Source organism: Podarcis gaigeae, assembly GCF_964106915.1.
Source record: "Podarcis gaigeae genome assembly, chromosome: 1".
NCBI lineage: Eukaryota > Metazoa > Chordata > Lepidosauria > Squamata > Lacertidae > Podarcis > Podarcis gaigeae.
The window spans coordinates 17,740,209-17,758,748 of record NC_139678.1 but is presented as its reverse complement, the minus strand read 5'-3'; the positions used below and the strand labels follow the sequence as shown (position 1 = coordinate 17,758,748).

Here is an 18,540-nt window from a genome sequence, read left to right as displayed (position 1 = left end):
GCTGAATCTGGAAGTAGACACCAAAATGTCATAAAGATGTCATGGAAAGTGGCGGGCTTACACATGCTCCGCTGATGCATGGGGGGAAGGGGTCTGGAACAGAAGTCCCACACAAAACAAGGATTGGCTGTAGTTCATAAATGTTGCTATGATGTATTATACATTCATAAAGGTTGCAGCAGAGCCTCAAAACCAGCTCCCACGCACTGCCTTAGAAATGTTTGTGGCTTGTGCCAGGACTGTAGCTCAGTGGCAAAGATCCCAGGTTCAGTCCCCTAGTGTCTGAAGATAAGGCTGGGACTTTTCTCTGCTTCCAGTCTGTGTATATTGAACTAGATGGACTTACTCTGATTCAGAATATGGCAGGTTCCTATGTTCCTGCTCATGCTAGGAACATCCAGAGCTACAATAAGCAGACAATGCAACATTAATTAGGGGGACTTTTAAGTGCTAAAATAAACTGGATTTTGAATTAAACCATGTTGTATTTGGGGAATAAAACCCTGATATATCTTCTGGAAGAGGAGCCCTGTAAATTCTGCTGTCTTTGGAAGAAGGTTCTGTAAAATATACCTTCTTGTTTCTACTCAGTGTTCGAAATGCCCATTGTTCTAGGCTCATTTTGTGACAGGGAATTTCATTATCGCGAGCTGTTTCTGAGCTCTGGGAACAGTACTGCGCCTAAGATTTCATATTTAAAACTGCAGATTGGATGGAAAGAGGACCTTTTTCTGCCTCCCCACTTCCAGCTACTTTCTGAAGACTGGAGAAAAGACCCTCTTAAGAATATTGGGGGGGTGGACAGGGGAAGGACTGTTGTTGTTGTTGTTTAGTCGTTTAGTCGTGTCCGACTCTTCGTGACCCCATGGACCAGAGAACGCCAGGCACCTCTGTCCTCCACTGCCTCCCGCAGTTTGGTCAAACTCATGCTGGTAACCTCGAAAACACTATCCAATCATCTCGTCCTCTGTCGCCCCCTTCTCCTTGTGCCCTCCATCTTTCCCAACATCAGGGTCTTTTCCAGGGAGTCTTCTCTTCTCATGAGGTGGCCAAAGTACTGGAGCCTCAGCTTCACAATCTGTCCTTCCAGTGAGCACTCAGGGCTGATTTCCTTCAGAATGGAGAGGTTTGATCTTCTTGCAGTCCATGGGACTCTCAAGAGTCTCCTCCAGCACCATAATTCAAAAAGGGGAAGGACTAGTCCATGTGAAAAATGAACATAATATTTTAGCTGCAGTTCCTTCATTTTCAGCTTTGTATTCTTGTTATGTTAAAAAAGTGAGCCTAGATATTCCATTGTTGTGCCCATAACCTAAGTTTAAGGTGCCATTGAGCTCCTAGCTTTCACATCTCAGTTTCTAACACTGTTTCTACTCTATGGGGGTCTAAAACAAAGCAAGCTATAGAATAAAAAACAGAATTCAGTGTAACGCTTTCCAGCATTCAGTGAACCGTGATATATGAATGATTATAAAATGGCCGATTTGCATCCTCCAGGCATGATAATTCTCTTTTCCCCACTCTGCAGATGATGTTCTCCCCATATATGCTTATCCACACAAAATGGGGAAGTCAGTGACAGGAGGCTATGTCTATCGGGGTTGTGAGTCTCCAAACTTGAATGGGGTGTACATATTTGGAGATTTTATGAGCGGGTAAGTGACAGGCAGAGCGGCCATTAGGTGAGCAACAAACAACTCCAGCTGGAGTCGGGGATGAGAGGATTTGTTAATTTCATATCTCCCAGTTTCCTCATTTTACCCCCATCTTAAATTCAGTTCTCTACATTTTGCAGCAATTTTATTTTACTTATATTTTTTAAAGAACATCCTCATGAAAATCCATCTGCATTTAATGTGAAATTCTCCTAATAAGCACATTTTAATGCACACTTTCCCTTAATATGTGCATTTTTTTGTAAACATTGTTGGCTGGAGAAATGCATTTGGAAATTCAGATCAGCATGAACTTTGAAGGATAACTCTGTTTTTGCTTTACATTATTGTTTCAGAAAGTGCCAATTATATATATCTTGTGGCTTTAAATGCATACTGAATGAAATTCCTCCTGTCAGAATTTTCAAGTATGAGATGCAAAAACCTATCGCGCTGTAAACACTGAACAATCTGCCAATGATTGCTTAGCGTTCAGCCACTAATACGTTATCACAACTGACTCGTGTATCCCATTAGCCTATTTCTTTATATTCGTACGAATGTTCAAGTCAATGAAGGTAACAGTAGGATTAGGGAAAACAAAAAAAATTCCTTCCAGTAGCACCTTAAAGACCAACTAAGTCAGTTCTTGGTATGAGCTTTCATGTGCATGCACACTTCTTCAGATACACTGAAACAGAAGTTTCCAAACCCTTCTATATAGTGAGAAGGTGGGGAGGGTTATTACTCAGAAGGGTGGTGGGAATGGGTGATAGGCAGATAGCTGTGATGAGCCTGTTGACGACTCTTAACGACTGCAATAGGTCTTACAGGAAAAAGCAAGGGGTGAAAAGGTGAAAAATGGCTTTGTCATGTATAATGAGATAAGAATCCAAGGTCTTTGTTCAGACCAGGTTTCTCCATGGTTTTAAGTTTGGTGATAAGTTGTAATTCAGCAGCTTCTCTTTCCAGTCTATTTCTGAAATTCCTTTGTAGTAAAACAGCTACTTTGAGATCTTGTATAGAATGTCCTGGGAGATTGAAGTGTTCTCCTACTGGTTTCTCTGTCTTGTGATTCCTGATGTCCGATTTATGTCCGTTTATTCTTTGGCGTAAGCTCTGGCCTGTTTGTCCAATATAGAGAGCTGAAGGACACTGTTGGCATTTGATGGCATACACAATGTTAGACGAATCTGAAGAATTCTGATTCTGAAGAAGTGTGCATGCATACGAAAGCTCATACCAAGAACTGACTTAGTTGGTCTTTAAGGTGCTACTGGAAGGAATTTTTTTTGTTTTGACTATGGCAGACCAACACGGCTACCTATCTGTAGTAGGATTAGGGGTTAATGTTGCTGTTCTATGTGTAAACATGCTTTGCATGCAGTCAAAATTATATTTAACTTAAGTCCAGAGGAATCTGAATATTTTGCCCTGCCATAAACGTTTTCAAAAAATTGTCTTTAGTTAAAATAGTGTTTGACAGCTTGATATATTCTCAGTGCTTAATACTTTGCTTCCAATTACAGGTGGCCTTTCTAGCCTTCATGGTTTTAAAGCTCACGAGTGTCCTGACTTTAATAGACCAGTTATATGCCAATGTTTAACTGGAGTTAGCAATATATATTCCATGGGTTTCATGTGCAAGTTCCCATGCCTTATGTGCTCCAAGGAATCCAACCTTTGCCTGTTTAAAAAAAAAAGGTATCTAGTCCTCATGATTAAGATGGCAATAGGGTTTAGGTACTGGAAATAAGGAGACAATTTAAAAGGTAAAAAAATTGTTATGTTCTTATCCTTGTAGAACAAAGACTGACCTTCAGCTATAGCTTGACACCTCCCCTGTTCAATATGCAAATGATGTTCATCATTCGCGGTCAGAGCTGCAAATTAATTTGGCTCAGGAGTGCACTTCAGCTGTGCCAAAAAGGCAGGCAGTCCTTATGTGCATCTTCAGTTCCCATTTGCTGTTGAAGGCACCCAGTATTCTGGAGAGAGGGAGGAAACACATTTAATCATCTTGATTGGAGCAGGCGTAAACAAAGTTCTCTCTCAAATTGTTTTATGCAAGTTAATAAGCACCTGCCCCACCCCGGGCTCCTCATTTGCTTTTTATCTTACAGGCGCCTCATGTCCTTGAGAGAGAATCGAGCAACTGGAGATTGGCAGTACAATGAAATATGCATGGGAACAGGGCAAACCTGCATGTTTCCTGGACTTATCAATAACTACTATCAGTATATCATCTCTTTTGCTGAAGACGAGGCCGGTAAGCACTAAATTGCTAAACAATATGTGTGGCTAACCCTCTCAGAGAGCCAGTGTGGTGTAGTGGTTAAGAGCGGTAGTCTCGTAATCTGGTGAACCGGGTTCACTTCCCCGCTCCTCCACATGCAGCTGCTGGGTGACCTTGGGCTAGTCACACTTCTCTGAAGTCTCTCAGCCCCACTCACCTCACAGAGTGTTTGTTGTGGGGGAGGAAGGGAAAGGAGAATGTTAGCTGCTTTGAGACTCCTTTGGGTAGTGATAAAGCGGGATATCAAATCCAAACTCTTCTTCTTCTCTTTGGGCAAACGTAATTCTTCATTCCTCGGTTGCCAGATTCTTTGCTCCAAAGCCTTCTTCCTCAGCCCACCTTAGGTCCGCTGCAACTCTGTGCTATTGATCCGTCAAGCTGTTATTCCCCCCACTCCATCGCCTTTCCCCTGGAAAACGTATTCACTGCTAAGACAGTTTGGCCACACACCATTATGATCTGGGCAGGGACCACAGCTGAGTTGCAGAGCACATGCTTTGTCCAGGTTTAGTCCTTACCTGTCATTCTCCAGGTAAGGCTTGGAAAGGTTCCTTCTGATACCCCTGGAGAGCTTCTGCCATGTCAGATGTTCTGTGCCAAGTCAGCTGCCTGTGCTTCTCCTCCATCCTGTTCATTTGGATGGTGTTTTCTTCTACAGTTCTTTTTGCAGGTTTCCCACCCACCCCAGGATGACATATTTTTTTCCCATTGGAGTAGTGACAGTGAAGTAGTAATCGCAGCAGAGGTTTCTCTACCCCACAACACGGTTGCTTGTATCTCTGGATCTCTCCCTCTGCCTCCTTTTCTTCAGTTGGAGGGGAAGAACTTCCCTGTCCTTTGGCCCCTGGGATGCCCTAAGTCATGAAAGTTCCATTTCGGCTCATCCTAGCTAGCGCCTGTTTCTATTCTCCATGAATCTATCTAATCATTGTGGGTTTTCTTTTTCTTTTCTTTTTTTAAAAAAGTCTATCAGCACATCTTGCAATAATGAATTCCATAAATTACTTGTGCATTTCATGAAGAAGCGTGATCCCAAATCAACCCTCAATCAGTTTCATTGGTTAAGGCTAACTCTTGAAAAAGATAAGCTTTCAGTTGTCGAAATTGGAAACTAATGATAATAGCCACCGTCGGAGTTTCTATATGACAAAACCCAGGGTGCTCAGTTATGTGGATGATTCCTTGGTCTATGGATTTGGAGACTTCAGGGACGAGAGGAAGGACCTTTGAGATAGTGACGCTCCCTTGGGCAGTTCTGTTGATTAGATCTGCAGCATGATTTGCTCAAGACGGGTTTATAAGAGAAAATTCATTTTACAATCCATAGCACATGCGGGCAAAAGCGTCACCCCGTCAGTGTTGAGCATTGTTGCTAAGCAGCAGCATCCACAATTTTGCAGTTTATGAGTTTTGGCCCCCAGCAATTGTAAACCAAAGTTTCTTGACGTCTGCAATTGTGACTTTTTGCCAAGATCCCTGAGCTATACTGAGGGCTGGTGGTGGTTCTGGACACTCAAATAGATGGCACTTGCTGCAAACAGAGATGATGGATAACAACTAGATGGACCATTCGTTTTAAAAAAGGGGGTTGCACTGAAATAGCCAATAAATGGATGTCGTTTTAAGGAATGAGAGTCTCAAGGTAGAGAGTTGGATCTTAGGAGCTGTATGAGGTATGCGATACAATAATAGACATGAAACCACCCGTTTGGTATCAGTTTGGAAGCAAAACAATGGGACGTGGATGCCTTGCCAATCAGAAGGATGACGGTTCGAATCCCCGTGACAGGGTGAGCTCCATTGCTCGGTCCCAGCTTCTGCCAACCTAGCAGTTCGAAAGCATGTCAAAGTGCAAGTAGATAAATAGGTACCGCTCCAGCGGGAAGGTACATGGCATTTCTGTGTGCTGCTCTGGTTCGCCATAAGTGGCTTAGTCATGCTGCCCACATGACCCGGAAGCTGTACGCCGGCTCCCTTGGCCAGTAAAGCGAGATGAGTGCTGCAACCCCAAAGTTGTCAACGACTGGACCTAATGGTCAGGGGTCCCTTTACCTTTACCTTTACCTATACCTGGAAGCAAAACAAGGCTATCTGAAAATAAGGTAGTAGTTTCAACATACATGAAGGGGAACTCCCTTGCTATGCTGAACTGAATAGGTTAAAAAAATCCAGTAAAGTGGAGCAGGGGGGCGGGTCTCACACTTCCCTCCCTTGGGACAGAATTCCACAGATATGAGGCCACCACCGAAAAGGTCTCTAGTTCCCAGATCACACCACAAGTCTTCATTTACTTAAATCGATTTGACGATCTGGAGAATGCATAAGAATCCCCCAATCATTGGTTTTGGAGTTTGCTGCTGACAAACTTCATTGTGCTACTTAGCTTTGTGATAGTAAAGCACTCGGTGGAGCCCCCAGGATACATGTGAAAGATTCATGCCTTCTTTTGTTTTTGTTTTTTTTTCCATGAAGGAGAACTTTATTTCATGTCAACTGGAGTCCCGAGTGCCACCGCTCCCAATGGTGTAGTTTACAAAATGGTTGACACGTCACGGTATGGCTCAGAAATGTTTATTCTCTGATATGAAGGAGAAAACTCAAGTCGTAGTGCTTCAATTTTTGTTCTGTAGTCTTTATTCTTCTCACAACCATTAACATTTCATTGGGGGATGAGGGGGAGGAGGGCTAGACTTCATTATAATAATCTCTTTTTTGTTTCCTATTTTTTTCAGGAGAGCACCGCCTGGGAAATGCCGCGTTGAGCCTCTACCAGTGAAAGTGAAAGGCAAGCTCACAAAGTTTGTTCCAAAGGAAAGTGAGTGCCGCATATATTTTATTTATGAATATTCACATTGGGGATTTCTGAGGGGCAAAGTTCTGGTTCGCACAAGAATTTTTAATGAACGCTTCTGGTTTCAGGGGGGTGGGGGCTGATGGAGGCTACAAGCCAAGAAACTGGATGCAGAGTTCAGAACATAAAACACAAAGAAATTCGATTTCATTCAAGCTTGTAGCTTCAAGTAGGAAGCAGGCATGGCTGCATGCAAGAAAACTGACTGTTAAAATGGCAAGTTGAGCTCCATTCTCACAAATAAAATTGGCTGCCTTGGCCCTCTTTGCTGGTGTTTGAATTTTGTTTGCTCATTCTGCATTTGTAGTGCAAACGAAACAATGAATGTCCTTCCAAAACTTCCTAGGGTGGGTTGCCGACGTTTTCATTTATTGCAAGCCTTCCAAGGTCAAAATCTCTTTCATTTGCAAAAAGTGATGCCTTTGCACTAAAATGTTTTATTTATATTTATATTTATTTATATTCACAATATAATTACCACTGAAAATTTTACAGCCATAATTTAAAACATACAGGAAGTTTTACTCTGAAGCTGCATCAAGCTTCTTGTGAGGTGCTAGTCTCAACAAGGCAAAAGGCGATTTATAGAAGAATTGCACAGGCATTTTCATGTTGTGGATAAAATACTCATCCATGTTATGACCGGTAAAAAGTTCTTCAGTCTACATATTCTGTAGCACGAAGCAGAAGTGGGTCTTTTCTCTTAGAGGAAACATCACTCTAATAGTTGTGAAAGTCATGTAAAAAATATGCTGCTCGAATCAAGGAGATTCCCATAGGCTCTTTGCAACTGTGGCATGAACACTGAACACCCTTTGAAGACTATTTCTTTAGATCTTGAGGTTGATGAATGGGGGGGAAATAGCAGGGAGAAAACAGCTCAGTCGCTTTTGGAACCTGTGATGGTAAAAGGAAATAGGTCTTCTTCCTGCTGCCTTTCTCATTAAGAACTGAAAAGGGAAAGGTTCGTTGTCGTCCCCTTGTGCAGAATGTGTCATGGGTTGCCCTTAGCAACTCTTCTCCCTTTATTCACATTCCAATTACGGAAGAGAATAGGCTCTGAATGCTCGATATTTTCAGCCACCAGTGGATGAGCGTATCTGGCATATTAGGCAAGCTGGCTCTCCCACAGGCTGTAACGAGCCAATCTGAAGTAGTAATGAAGGGTACAGCAAAAAGAAAAAGAAAGGAACAATGCGTTTGAGATGCTTTCTGAAGAGCGGGTAGATGGCAGGCGGTGTACTGAACCGGTTCACGATGAAATCTTGAGAGAGAAATATCCCAGCCCACAGAAACATGTGCCTGCATTTCCGCTTGCGGAGTTGGCGTAATAATGCCATCGCCACATCTTCCAAGGAAGCCATGTGGGTTTTATTGCGGCAAGCATGGCAGTTCAGTAAAGGGGAGAGGTTGCAGCCTAGCAAATACGACCCCATTAGAAGCTGGCTCCAGGCTCCATAGAACCGGTTGGGCCCCTGCTCCTGTGCCATTGCAGGCCACCCCAGCTCTCCTGCAGTGTTGTTCCACGCCTTTATCCAATAAGAACCCAATTTCTGTGAATGGGTGTAGGCTTTAAAGATCAGTACCAACACTTGGAATTGTGCTCGAAAACGTACCGGGAGGCAGTGAAGATCCTTTAGGACTGGTGTTATATTGTCCTGGCAGCCCCTGAATACATAAAATACCACAGAACACACAAAACCATGTAAAATTGGGATGAACGCTCAATATTCAGAAGATCTGGATCTTCTGGAGGGGTCCTGGGTCCTGAATCTTCCAGGCAACTCCTGGCTTGTTGCTAGCAGTGATGCAGGGTCTTCAGGGGTCTGTTTAAAATGCTGACCCACGTCTCTGTTTTTGCACTCTAGAGCTTATAATTAAAAAGCCAACACAGCGCCCTAAGCTAAGAGCCACGACTAGAGCTCCAACCAGGAGCAGAGCAACTGCAGGACCTCCTCGAGCGACAACTCCAGATTGGCTGGAGCAACTCTTGACCCTCATGAGAAACCAGAACAGAGTGCAGATGACGACGGCAGCACCGAGAACAAGAGCCCCAAAGCCCAGGAAGGGAGGAAGGGCCGGTGGAAGAAGAGGCCAGAGGAGGAGGAAGAAGCCCACCAGTGCTCCCCTGGAGCCACGGAATGGTGCAGTCCGGATAATGGACGGCAATGCGAAGGGGAAAGATCGGGGGAGGGTTGAGATTTTTATCAATGGAGAATGGGGCACCGTGTGCGACGACTTGTGGAACTCAAAGGCAGCCGCGGTCGTGTGCCGCCAGCTGGGCTTTGCCTTTGTGATCCGGGCAACTAAGAAAGCAGCGTTCGGGGAGGGTCACTCGCTTCCCATTCTCCTTGATGACGTCCAGTGCACAGGGCGTGAGAAGACACTCCTGGAATGCTCCCACGCAAACATTGGGAGGCACAATTGCTCCCACAAAGAAGACGCGGGAGTGATATGTAGTCACGAAGATGTTTTCGAGACTGAACAGTAGGGAGAATGGAATCACGGGATGGTACCAAGTCTTGTCCTGTCAAATAAACAAGCAAACCCACACCCTTAATGAGTAATTAACACACCTTGGTTTAGAAATCCTAATGACTAGATCCAGACTTCGGGCCCCATCCGCACTAGATGTTTAAATCAGTGTCGTAGCACTTTGGACATCATGGCTTCTTGCATAGAATCGTGGGGACTGAGTGCTGCAAGGAGACCTCTGTTCCTTACAGAGAGCTGCATTCCCCAGAACTCTCTGGGAACAGGGATTGCTCGTTAAAAACACTCTGCAAAATGTAGCTCTGCAAGATGAAAAGTGTTCTCCAATTGCTCTCGGCACCCTTAACACAGAAGGCTCTCCCCCCCCCTAAAAAAAGCTCAACAGTTTTGGCTGCCTCTACCCTAACAAAAATCTGACACCATATCCCTATCTCTTTCAGATTAGTGTTTATCATGGGGTGGGTGTTTCTAAGACATGAAAGTTTTTTTCCACACTATGTCATTGGCCTCAAAATGCCAGTCCACCTTTCCTTTGCATTCAGTCTGGATTACCCTTTTAGTGAAAAAATATGATAAATTTGGGGCAGGGGAGGGGGGAACTGATGCCAGAAAACTGAGCACTACCTGAACCACATGTTTACAGTATTAAGCCCCCATCTGGAAGCAGTTCTCTCTGACTTCACCTAATAGAGCTTCATATTCCCCAGCTATCAGTTTTCCATTCACTCTCCGCTTACATTTGCATAGAGTAGACTCATTGAAGTCAACGAGATTTAAGTTAGGCACCACCCATTGATTTCAACCGCTTAATCATGAATAAAGTCTGGATCTAGCCAATTATTTGTGTATACCAGATGTACAAAAGCAGTACACTGTCTCTAAACTGACCACATCTGTGGTCACTGAAAGCTTGCCATTTTACAAATGGGAGTAATATATAACTAGCCAGCATTCCAGTTACAGATAGGTAGCCGTGTTGGTCTGCCATAGTCAAAACAAAAAAATTCCTTCCAGTAGCACCTTAAAGACCAACTAAGTCAGTTCTTGGTATGAGCTTTCGTGTGCATGCACACTTCTTCTGTGTATCTGAAGAAGTGTGCATGCACATGAAAGCTCATACCAAGAACTGACTTAGTTGGTCTTTAAGGTGCTACTGGAAGGAATTTTTTTGTTTAGCCAGCATTCGTTTCCCTTTTTTATTTTTTAAAAGGTTTCCATTGTAAATAAGAGAACGATTGTGTTGGAAAGCTGGATTAAAAATAAGATCACGTGGCAAACATCTCATGGTGATTTAATATTATTCTTTGATGTAAGGATTTATATTCTGTGGTCCACATTTTACAAAGAAATAACTGAAACATTATGGAGAATATCCCACCCAAGCTCAGAAATTCTTAAGTGCTTAAAAGATACATGACTGTTAATGTGGATCCAAGGGCCTAGGTCTTATAACCCAAGGTAACTGATGGGAAACATTATAAACAGCAGGGTGGCGCTGTGGGTTAAACCACAGAGCCTAGGGCTTGTCAATTAGAAGGTCGGCGGTTCAAATCCCCACGACGGGTGAGCTCCCGTTGCTCAGTCCCTGCTCCTGCCAACCTAGCAGTTCGAAAGCACGTCAAAGTGCAAGTAGATAAATAGGTAAAGTAATAAATGGGAAGGTAAATGGCGTTTCCGTGCGCTGCTCTGGTTCGACAGAAGCAGCTTAGTCATGCTGGCCACATGACCCAGAAGCTGTACGCCGGCTCCCTCAGCCAATAAAGCAAGATAAGCGCTGCAACACCAGAGTCGTCCATGACTGGACCTAATGATCAGGGGACCCTTTACCTTTAGCTAATATGCAAGAAGCCATAGCATTGCTTCTGATGAACAGTTACACTTCACCAGCTGAGGTTTCCAGGTAGCTGGTATGAAGAAAATTGTATTCCTCTGTGTTTTTGTTTTCCTCTCTCAAAATTGCAATTCAGAAAATCTGGAGGTGGTCTTTTAATATTTACAATTGTCGCTTATTTTTTAAAAAGTGTGTGCCTGTTTAATTATTATTATTATTGGCCTTTGAAAAGTTGCCTACGCAATTTAAAGATTATCTCAACAGCTATGAGAAACTTTTCATATAAATGAAAGGTGGGACAATGTCTTATACACACTTACCTGAGAATAATGCCCACTGAAGTCATAAGGGACACGGGTGGTGCTGTGGGTTAAACCACAGAGCCTAGGACTTGCCGATCAGAAGGTCGGCGGTTCGAATCCCCATGACGGGGTGAGCTCCTGTTGCTCAGTCCCTGCTTCTGCCAACCTAGCAGTTCGGAAGCACACCAAAGTGCAAATAGATAAATAGGTACCGCTCCAGCGGGAAGGTAAACGGCGTTTCCGTGAGCTGCTCTGGTTCGCCAGAAGCAGCTTAGTCATGCTGGCCACATGACCTGGAAGCTGTACGCTGGCTCCCTTGGCCAATAAAGCGAGATGAGCGCCACAACCCCAGAGTTGGTCACGACTGGACCTAATGGTCAGGGGTCCCTTTACCTTTAGAAATGCATAGCAGGAGTTAGGAATCTTTTGGGGCCACGCCCCATGGGCCGACTTTAACAGCTGGACGGGACCACCCACCTGTCAGTCATCTGACAATGATGTGATGGGGTGATTGGCAAGTGGGTTCCACCACCCCACTGCCAAAGGTTGGCCTGTACTGGTGAGGGGAGATGGTGATCAAGCAAGATGGAGGTCCCTATTACTTCTGCTTTCTGCAGGGACTGCCTACCTGACCACCTCCCCCTCGGGTAGTTCTGTTATGGGGGGAAATGTGTGGTTTGGGGGGAAACAGCCTCACAAGAAAAATGGGGGAGGCCTAGCGCACCAGATTTGGCCCATGGACCAGACAGGATTGCAGCAGCACGCAATGTGACAACAGTTTTAATCATGCCTACTCCAAAGTGACTGCTATTGAAGGTGCTTCTATGTAAGAGAAATGGCAATTGCAGCACCAATAACTGGCGTTTATTGCATTTGCTGAGCATGTTTGTACGTAATCATAGCCAGGGCCCCAGATTTAGGCTTGATGAGGCCCTAAGCCACTGAAGGTAATGGGGCTCCTTATGGGGTCTAGCTGTCCTTTGTCAACAACAAATTGTTGCTGAATAGATGCTATATGGTAATTTATGGACCTAATAGGTATCTAAAGCCATTTGCACATAACAAATAGGAGCCCACAAAACACTGGTGCTATATGTAGGTTTTATTTTATTTGTTTTTTTATCTCATATTTTGGAAATGTACATCCAGTTTTTCCCCCTTTACATTTTTTGGGGGGCCCCAAGAGAGTGGGGCCCTAAGCTATAGCTTGTTTAGCTTATACGTAAATCCGGTACTGATCATAGCCACACATACCTTACTGGCCCAGTTCTGTTTAGCAAGTTGCTTAGCAGGCTTCCAGCTGTGCTGCTCTCTTTATAATTACCGGTATATATACCTGACTAATAATAAGAATAAGAATAAGAATAATTTATTATTTATACCCCGCCCATCTTGTTGGGTTTCCCCAGCCACTCTGGGCAGCTTCCAACAGAATATTAAAATACAATAACCTATTAAACATTAAAAGCTTCCCTAAGCAGGGCTGCCTTCAGATGCCTTCAGATGTCTGACTTCGCAAGTAATGCAACACCTTGATTCATAGGTGTGTCTACTGCAGCAACTGTCGTGCCCTCACCGTGCAAGAAACCATCTGGATGTGTTCTCTTCTCCTTTCAGATTTTGCATCCTCCAATTCCAGCAACCTGTTAATAAGTTAAAAACCTGTTTGAGCCCATCACATTCTGGTTGTTTTAGAAGTTGGTGCTTTTTAAATTGAGTGATGTAGCAGCAGAGGCACTGTGAGGCCTGGAAGCCCCTTGGCATGGGGGAGCTGGGCTGGGACAGTAATCAAATCTGGGGCAGCCTGACTTTCCCCCTGGTAAACCTGAATCCGTGCATCCCAAACACATTCAGTCTTTCATCCGATCATTTTTATTGCGCTGTTAACTAGAAAACTGAAAGACCACGAGTCTCAGGGAAGTAGGTAAAGAACCCACAAGACATGACTCAGTCTGAGAAAACCGTCAGGAAATCCAGACTAAGGACTGTCAAGGCCAATATGTTTTTAATGCATCATGCAGAGGAAGGAAACCAGGACGTCAAAACATCGAGTCAAGGCCAGGTTGGCCTAAAGCTTCACATTTCCTGGATTGTATAGACCCAGAAGTAATATGATTAAAGGTAATGATGTTTGTGCCATTTTCTGCTGCGTTGAATGTTGGGAGAAGAAGAAAAAAAGGCTTTATGCAAGGATCAAAATATTTTCCTTTCCTTTCCCAGGGTTGTAGAATTCCCCTCCCAATACGCAGTGTCTGAAAGGATCGTTTCCCCTATGTGGCAAAATGATGGCTCCCCTTCGGCTATGATTCAGGTGGACACTTCCTTTGCAGTGCACTTCTATACATTTCTACTCAAAAGCAAGTTGCACTGCGCTCAAGAGAACTTTTTTCGTCCTCTGTGTATTTAGTGTTGCAATCTTAAGACTGTGCACACACATAATTGAAACAAATCCTTGTACTAATTAGTAACAGAAAAGTTATTTTCTGAACCTTTTTGCAACTTGACAATATTATTTTTGAGGTGGGGGTGGACCAGAACATGACTTTCCCTTTCTGAAAGGAGCTCTGAGGCAATATGTGTCTAAATGCCTCCAGATCAGAAACCCTCCGTGAGGAAGGAGCAGCCTCTGGCTTGAGAAGAGTCATTAATTTGTCCTCAGAACCTGAACACCATTTGTTGGTTTGGAGCAATGGGACAAGGACACATTTGGAAAGACAGCCCTCCAGTGCCCCATTTCTGTGTCGGAACCTGCGTTCGACCGAGCTCCTCCGAGCTCCTTCAGAATTGCCTCCGATGTGATTAACGACCTGAGCCTCTGATAAGGTTCCAGGCACATTCCCCATTACGCAGAGTTTCAAAGCAGCATGCGGAAGGATGAGCTACATGGCTAAAGGGTTTTATTACTAAGCTACGCAGACAGAAAAGAAATACATCCTCTCTCTGAAAGCAGAGGGCAACTGAACACAAAGGAAAAGGAAACCAGTAAACATCACATCCGTCTCCCGTGAGACTTCCAACAGTCTGGAATGTGTGGAACGCAAAACAGAGTCTTGTGACTCCAAAGCACTGCACAGTGGCAAACAGAAACTAACATCCTGCTCATACATTATGGGCTGGCTGGAAGCAGGCGAGTGGTGGGAGGCACAAGCTGGTGAACTCCCAAAGGAAGGTAGCTCAGAGCCCAGGGAATGGTGGTGGGACGATGATGAGTGGTCAGAGGGCGCAGACCGGGAGAAGGTGATGTCAGAATGTGAAGAGGCAACAGGGTTTAGTGAGCAGGAAGAGGCTGGGGCAGAGAGCAGCCCAGAATCACAGGCAGAAGTGGAAGCTGGAGAAGGGAGGCCAAGAGGCAGAGTTGCTGAAGAAGCCAGGGAGTCTCCCCCTCCTGCTGCAACCAGCCTCCCTCTCCCCAGGTCTTCCAGAATCCAAAGAGGTATGAAGAGGGCCAAGCAGAGACAGGCAAGATGACACAGTCTCAGGTTGCTTGAGAAGGAACCAGAGGATGAGCCTTAGGGGGCTGTGGGAAGACAGGGACCTTCAGCCCCCACAACTGCTTCATAGGGGCAAGTTCCATTGGGAAGAGATGATGTGCTCACTAGGCCTGGTCTCCTGGGCTGTCTTTTTTTTTTTTGAAGAGAGTTAAATTCACTGAAGCTGTGCGAATTATTGCTGACCTGCTCCTGGCACCCACTCCTTAATGACCTCAATAATGTATTTTAAAGATCGGAGAAAGCATTGTCTCCCCGCCTCCTGTGAAATTCTACTAGCCTTTGCCTCACAGATAACCAGCACAGTGCCTGTCAGATGTTACTGGTCAACAACTCCTTGACCGCTGGCCATGGGAACTGGAGTCCAGCAACATTTGGCGAGTACCAGGTTGGCTACCCCTGATTTGGTTTTATAAATACAGTGGTACCTCAGGTTACAGACGCTTCAGGTTACAGACTCCGCTAACCCAGAAATAGTACCTCGGGTTAAGAACTTTGCTTCAGGATGAGAACAGAAATTGGGCGGCGGCGGCAGCAGTGGAAGACCCTATTAGCTAAAGTGGTACCTCACATTAAGAACAGTTTCAGGTTAAGAACGGACCTCCAGAACGAATTAAGTTCTTAACCTGAGGTACCACTGTAATGAGTGTGTTCAAGGTTCCTTTATTTCTTTAGTTAGTTAGTTAGTTAGTTAGTTAGTTAGTTAGTGAGAAGTTTCACCTCACCAAATATGTGAAAAGTATTGTTAACATCTGCCCAAACCCCACCTTCCTTCTCAAAGCATCTTTTCCTCCAGGGTTCCTTTATAAACATTTTCACTGAAACTATGAGATACTTCCATGTCGCTTTGAGACCCTAAAAAAATAAATAAATCCAGACAACCACTAGATGGCAAACCAGTATTACTGTGCTTAATGTCAGCCAAGCAATTCTGGAAACCTGTTGCTGCAAAAACCAACCAAGTTTCCTGCATAATATTAAAAGCTCAGGTCACAGGCATACCATGCATTTAGGGTGCACAGCTTCCCCCACAGAATCCTGGGAATTGTAGTTTGTTAAGGGTGCCTGGAATTGTAGTTTTGTGAGGGATAAACTATAGTCCCTGGGATTCTTTGGGAGAAGCCATGTGTTTTAAAGGTATGGTGTAGTTGTGACCTAACATTAGACTACCAAAAAAGTTTCGTGTTTACAGTTTTTCACACATTTCACATTTTGAAAGGATATGTTGTTCTTCTGAATAGCAAGTTCTTTGAGCAAAAGTCTCTGGATCCAGCCTGGTATATTGACTGCTTTCTCAGCTTATATATCAGTATTTTTCTCCATTTCATATAATTTCAACTACTTATTAAACCTCCTTTCAGCTTCCCTTCTTTTAAATCCACCACTTCTTTCAGATCCATTTTTTAATCTTTATTCTTTTCAGCTCCACTTCCTCAGTCTCACTCTTTCCTCAACTCAAATTCCACTTCTTTTCAAAATTTGCACATCAGTTCTTTCAAATCAACTTGCGCAAACTCTGTTTTCACTGCATTTCCGTGGCTGCCTTTCTTTTGAAAGCCTAACTTTGAGCCTCCATTTCCTTTTTATACCATTTACGCAATCGCCAAAAACGAATTACACCATCTCTTGCTCTCTGCACTCTTCTTGAAGCACTGAACCCTTTTCAAACCCTTTGAATACAATTTGTTGAAAACCTTGCGAAGTTCTTTATTTATGCTTCCACAGATTCTACATCTTTCGAACCCAGCGCTATCTTTTTTAGTCCGCTTAAATCTGCTAAGCCCAAAAATCAATGTACACAGCCTCATTTAGACTTTTATTACACTAAGAATCATTTATTATACTAAGTTCAATATACAATTCAATGCAACCCACGCTGCTTCTGAACTGAATGAGTGACTCGGTTCAAATATTTGGGGTTCATCCACACTTATCGCCCTTCTGTTTCCCTCCGCCCCTCAGAGAAAACACCCTTTAAAACTCCATTACAGCAAAACAGCAATTTGAATCAGAAAATCATAGAGTTGGCAGGGACCACAAGGGTCATCTAGTCCAACCCCCCTGCAGCGTAGGAATATTTTGGCCAACAAGGGGCTCAAACACACAACCCTGAGATTCAGAGTCTTGTGTTCTACTGCCTGAGCTATCCCAGCTCAGCTCAGATTCCACCCCCCCCCCCCGATTGTCATTTGTTCCAATCTATCACTAAAGAGTGGGTTTTTTCCCCTTGCAAAGGAGTGGGGGCAAGGAGGGAATTTCTCAGACCTTTGTCTAGAAAGCCAGGATGAAACAGAAAACCACTCCATTCCATGCTTTCTAAGCACTGAATGAATGAATCTTTATTTGCATCAGCCACCGGCCATAGCAGTAAAACAACCATACAATATACAAAGAATAAAGATTTAAAAAGTCAATTATATAGAATACATCTTAGGGTTTTGAATAGTCAAATAGTGGATCTTATTCTAATTGCCCCAGCTGAAAACCTTGCAACCCTTGCTGTCACCTGCTCATCTTGATCTGCCAAGAGAAAGGACACTGTGGCAGTAGTTGGGCAACCTGGAACGGACAATAAAAGAGGGGCGATAACCTCATTCCTCAAGTCTTTTTAGTGCAAGCCAAGAGGCCATGCACCACTGATTTGGTGCTGCCATCTCCCACAGGGACATAAGCGTTTTTCATGTGGGACTTGTTGGAATCCTCCCTCAAGTACAGCCAAAGGCAGTATATTCAATCTTGCAAGGGTAAAAGCACATCTATATTTTAGAATTGCATGGAAGAAGCATGGCCGAGTCCTCAGCTGTCCATCTGGGAATAGAAAGTAGTGCCAAGAGATTGCAGGACACACAAACCTGGAAATTGAAGGAAGAAACATTCAGAACCCCGTGGAGATTAGAAAGTGTTTTCAGAAATATTTCAAAAAATTATACACTCAAGGGCCACAGGATGAGGTTGAGATTAAACAATTTTTGGAAAAAAATGGACTTAAAAAACTGTCACAAGAAAATAGATCACTCCTGAACAGCAAAATAACACGACAAGAGATCGAACAAGCCATTCAGAACATGAAATTGGGCAAATCTCCAGGGCCAGACGGCCTGACCTCCAAGTATTATAAGACATTAAGAGATTATTTGATACAACCATTGATGGAGGTCAGTAATGAAATTATGGAGGGAAAGAAGGCACCGGAATCGTGGAAGGAAGCTTTCATCACATTGATACCAAAATCGGAAATTGAGAAGACACAACTCAAGAACTATCGTCCCATCTCCCTTTTAAATGTGGATTATAAAATATTTGCAGATATTTTGGCAAGCAGACTTAAAAGAGTTTTAAATGAAGTAATTCATAAAGACCAGGCAGGCTTTCTCCCAGGTAGACATATGTTTGCTAACACAAGGAACATCATTGACATTTTGGAACTTTTGCAAACAAACATAAATACAAAAGCAGTGTTAATTTTTATAGATGCGGAGAAGGCCTTTGATAATATTTCTTGGAAATTTATGAAGGGAAATTTAAAAGAAATGGGAGTGGGACGGGGTTTTGAGAATGGGATTGATGCAATATATTCAGAACAGAAGGCAAAACTGATAGTTAACAATGTGGTTACAGAAGAGT

General features: G+C 43.7%; 2 protein-coding genes across 3 annotated transcripts in view; one reads left to right on the top strand and one right to left on the bottom strand.

Moving 5' to 3' along the window:
* Positions 1-10,574, top strand: part of HHIPL1 (HHIP like 1) — a 33,031-nt gene extending 22,457 nt beyond the window's left edge. For both annotated transcript variants that reach the window (XM_083733129.1, XM_083733128.1), the window contains 6 exons: positions 1,529-1,655; positions 3,779-3,924; positions 6,424-6,505; positions 6,684-6,766; positions 8,671-10,243; positions 10,476-10,574. In XM_083733129.1, coding sequence (XP_083589255.1) covers positions 1,529-1,655; positions 3,779-3,924; positions 6,424-6,505; positions 6,684-6,766; positions 8,671-9,293 — 1,061 coding nt within the window. In that variant the 3' untranslated portion in view covers positions 9,294-10,243; positions 10,476-10,574. The remainder of the gene's footprint in view (positions 1-1,528; positions 1,656-3,778; positions 3,925-6,423; positions 6,506-6,683; positions 6,767-8,670; positions 10,244-10,475) is intronic.
* Positions 10,575-16,719: 6,145 nt separating this feature from the next.
* LOC310842975 (cholesterol 24-hydroxylase-like) overlaps positions 16,720-18,540 on the bottom strand; it is a 30,927-nt gene continuing 29,106 nt past the window's right edge. The window contains exon 16 of the mRNA XM_083735350.1: positions 16,720-17,768. The gene's annotated coding sequence lies outside the window, so the exon portion shown is untranslated. The remainder of the gene's footprint in view (positions 17,769-18,540) is intronic.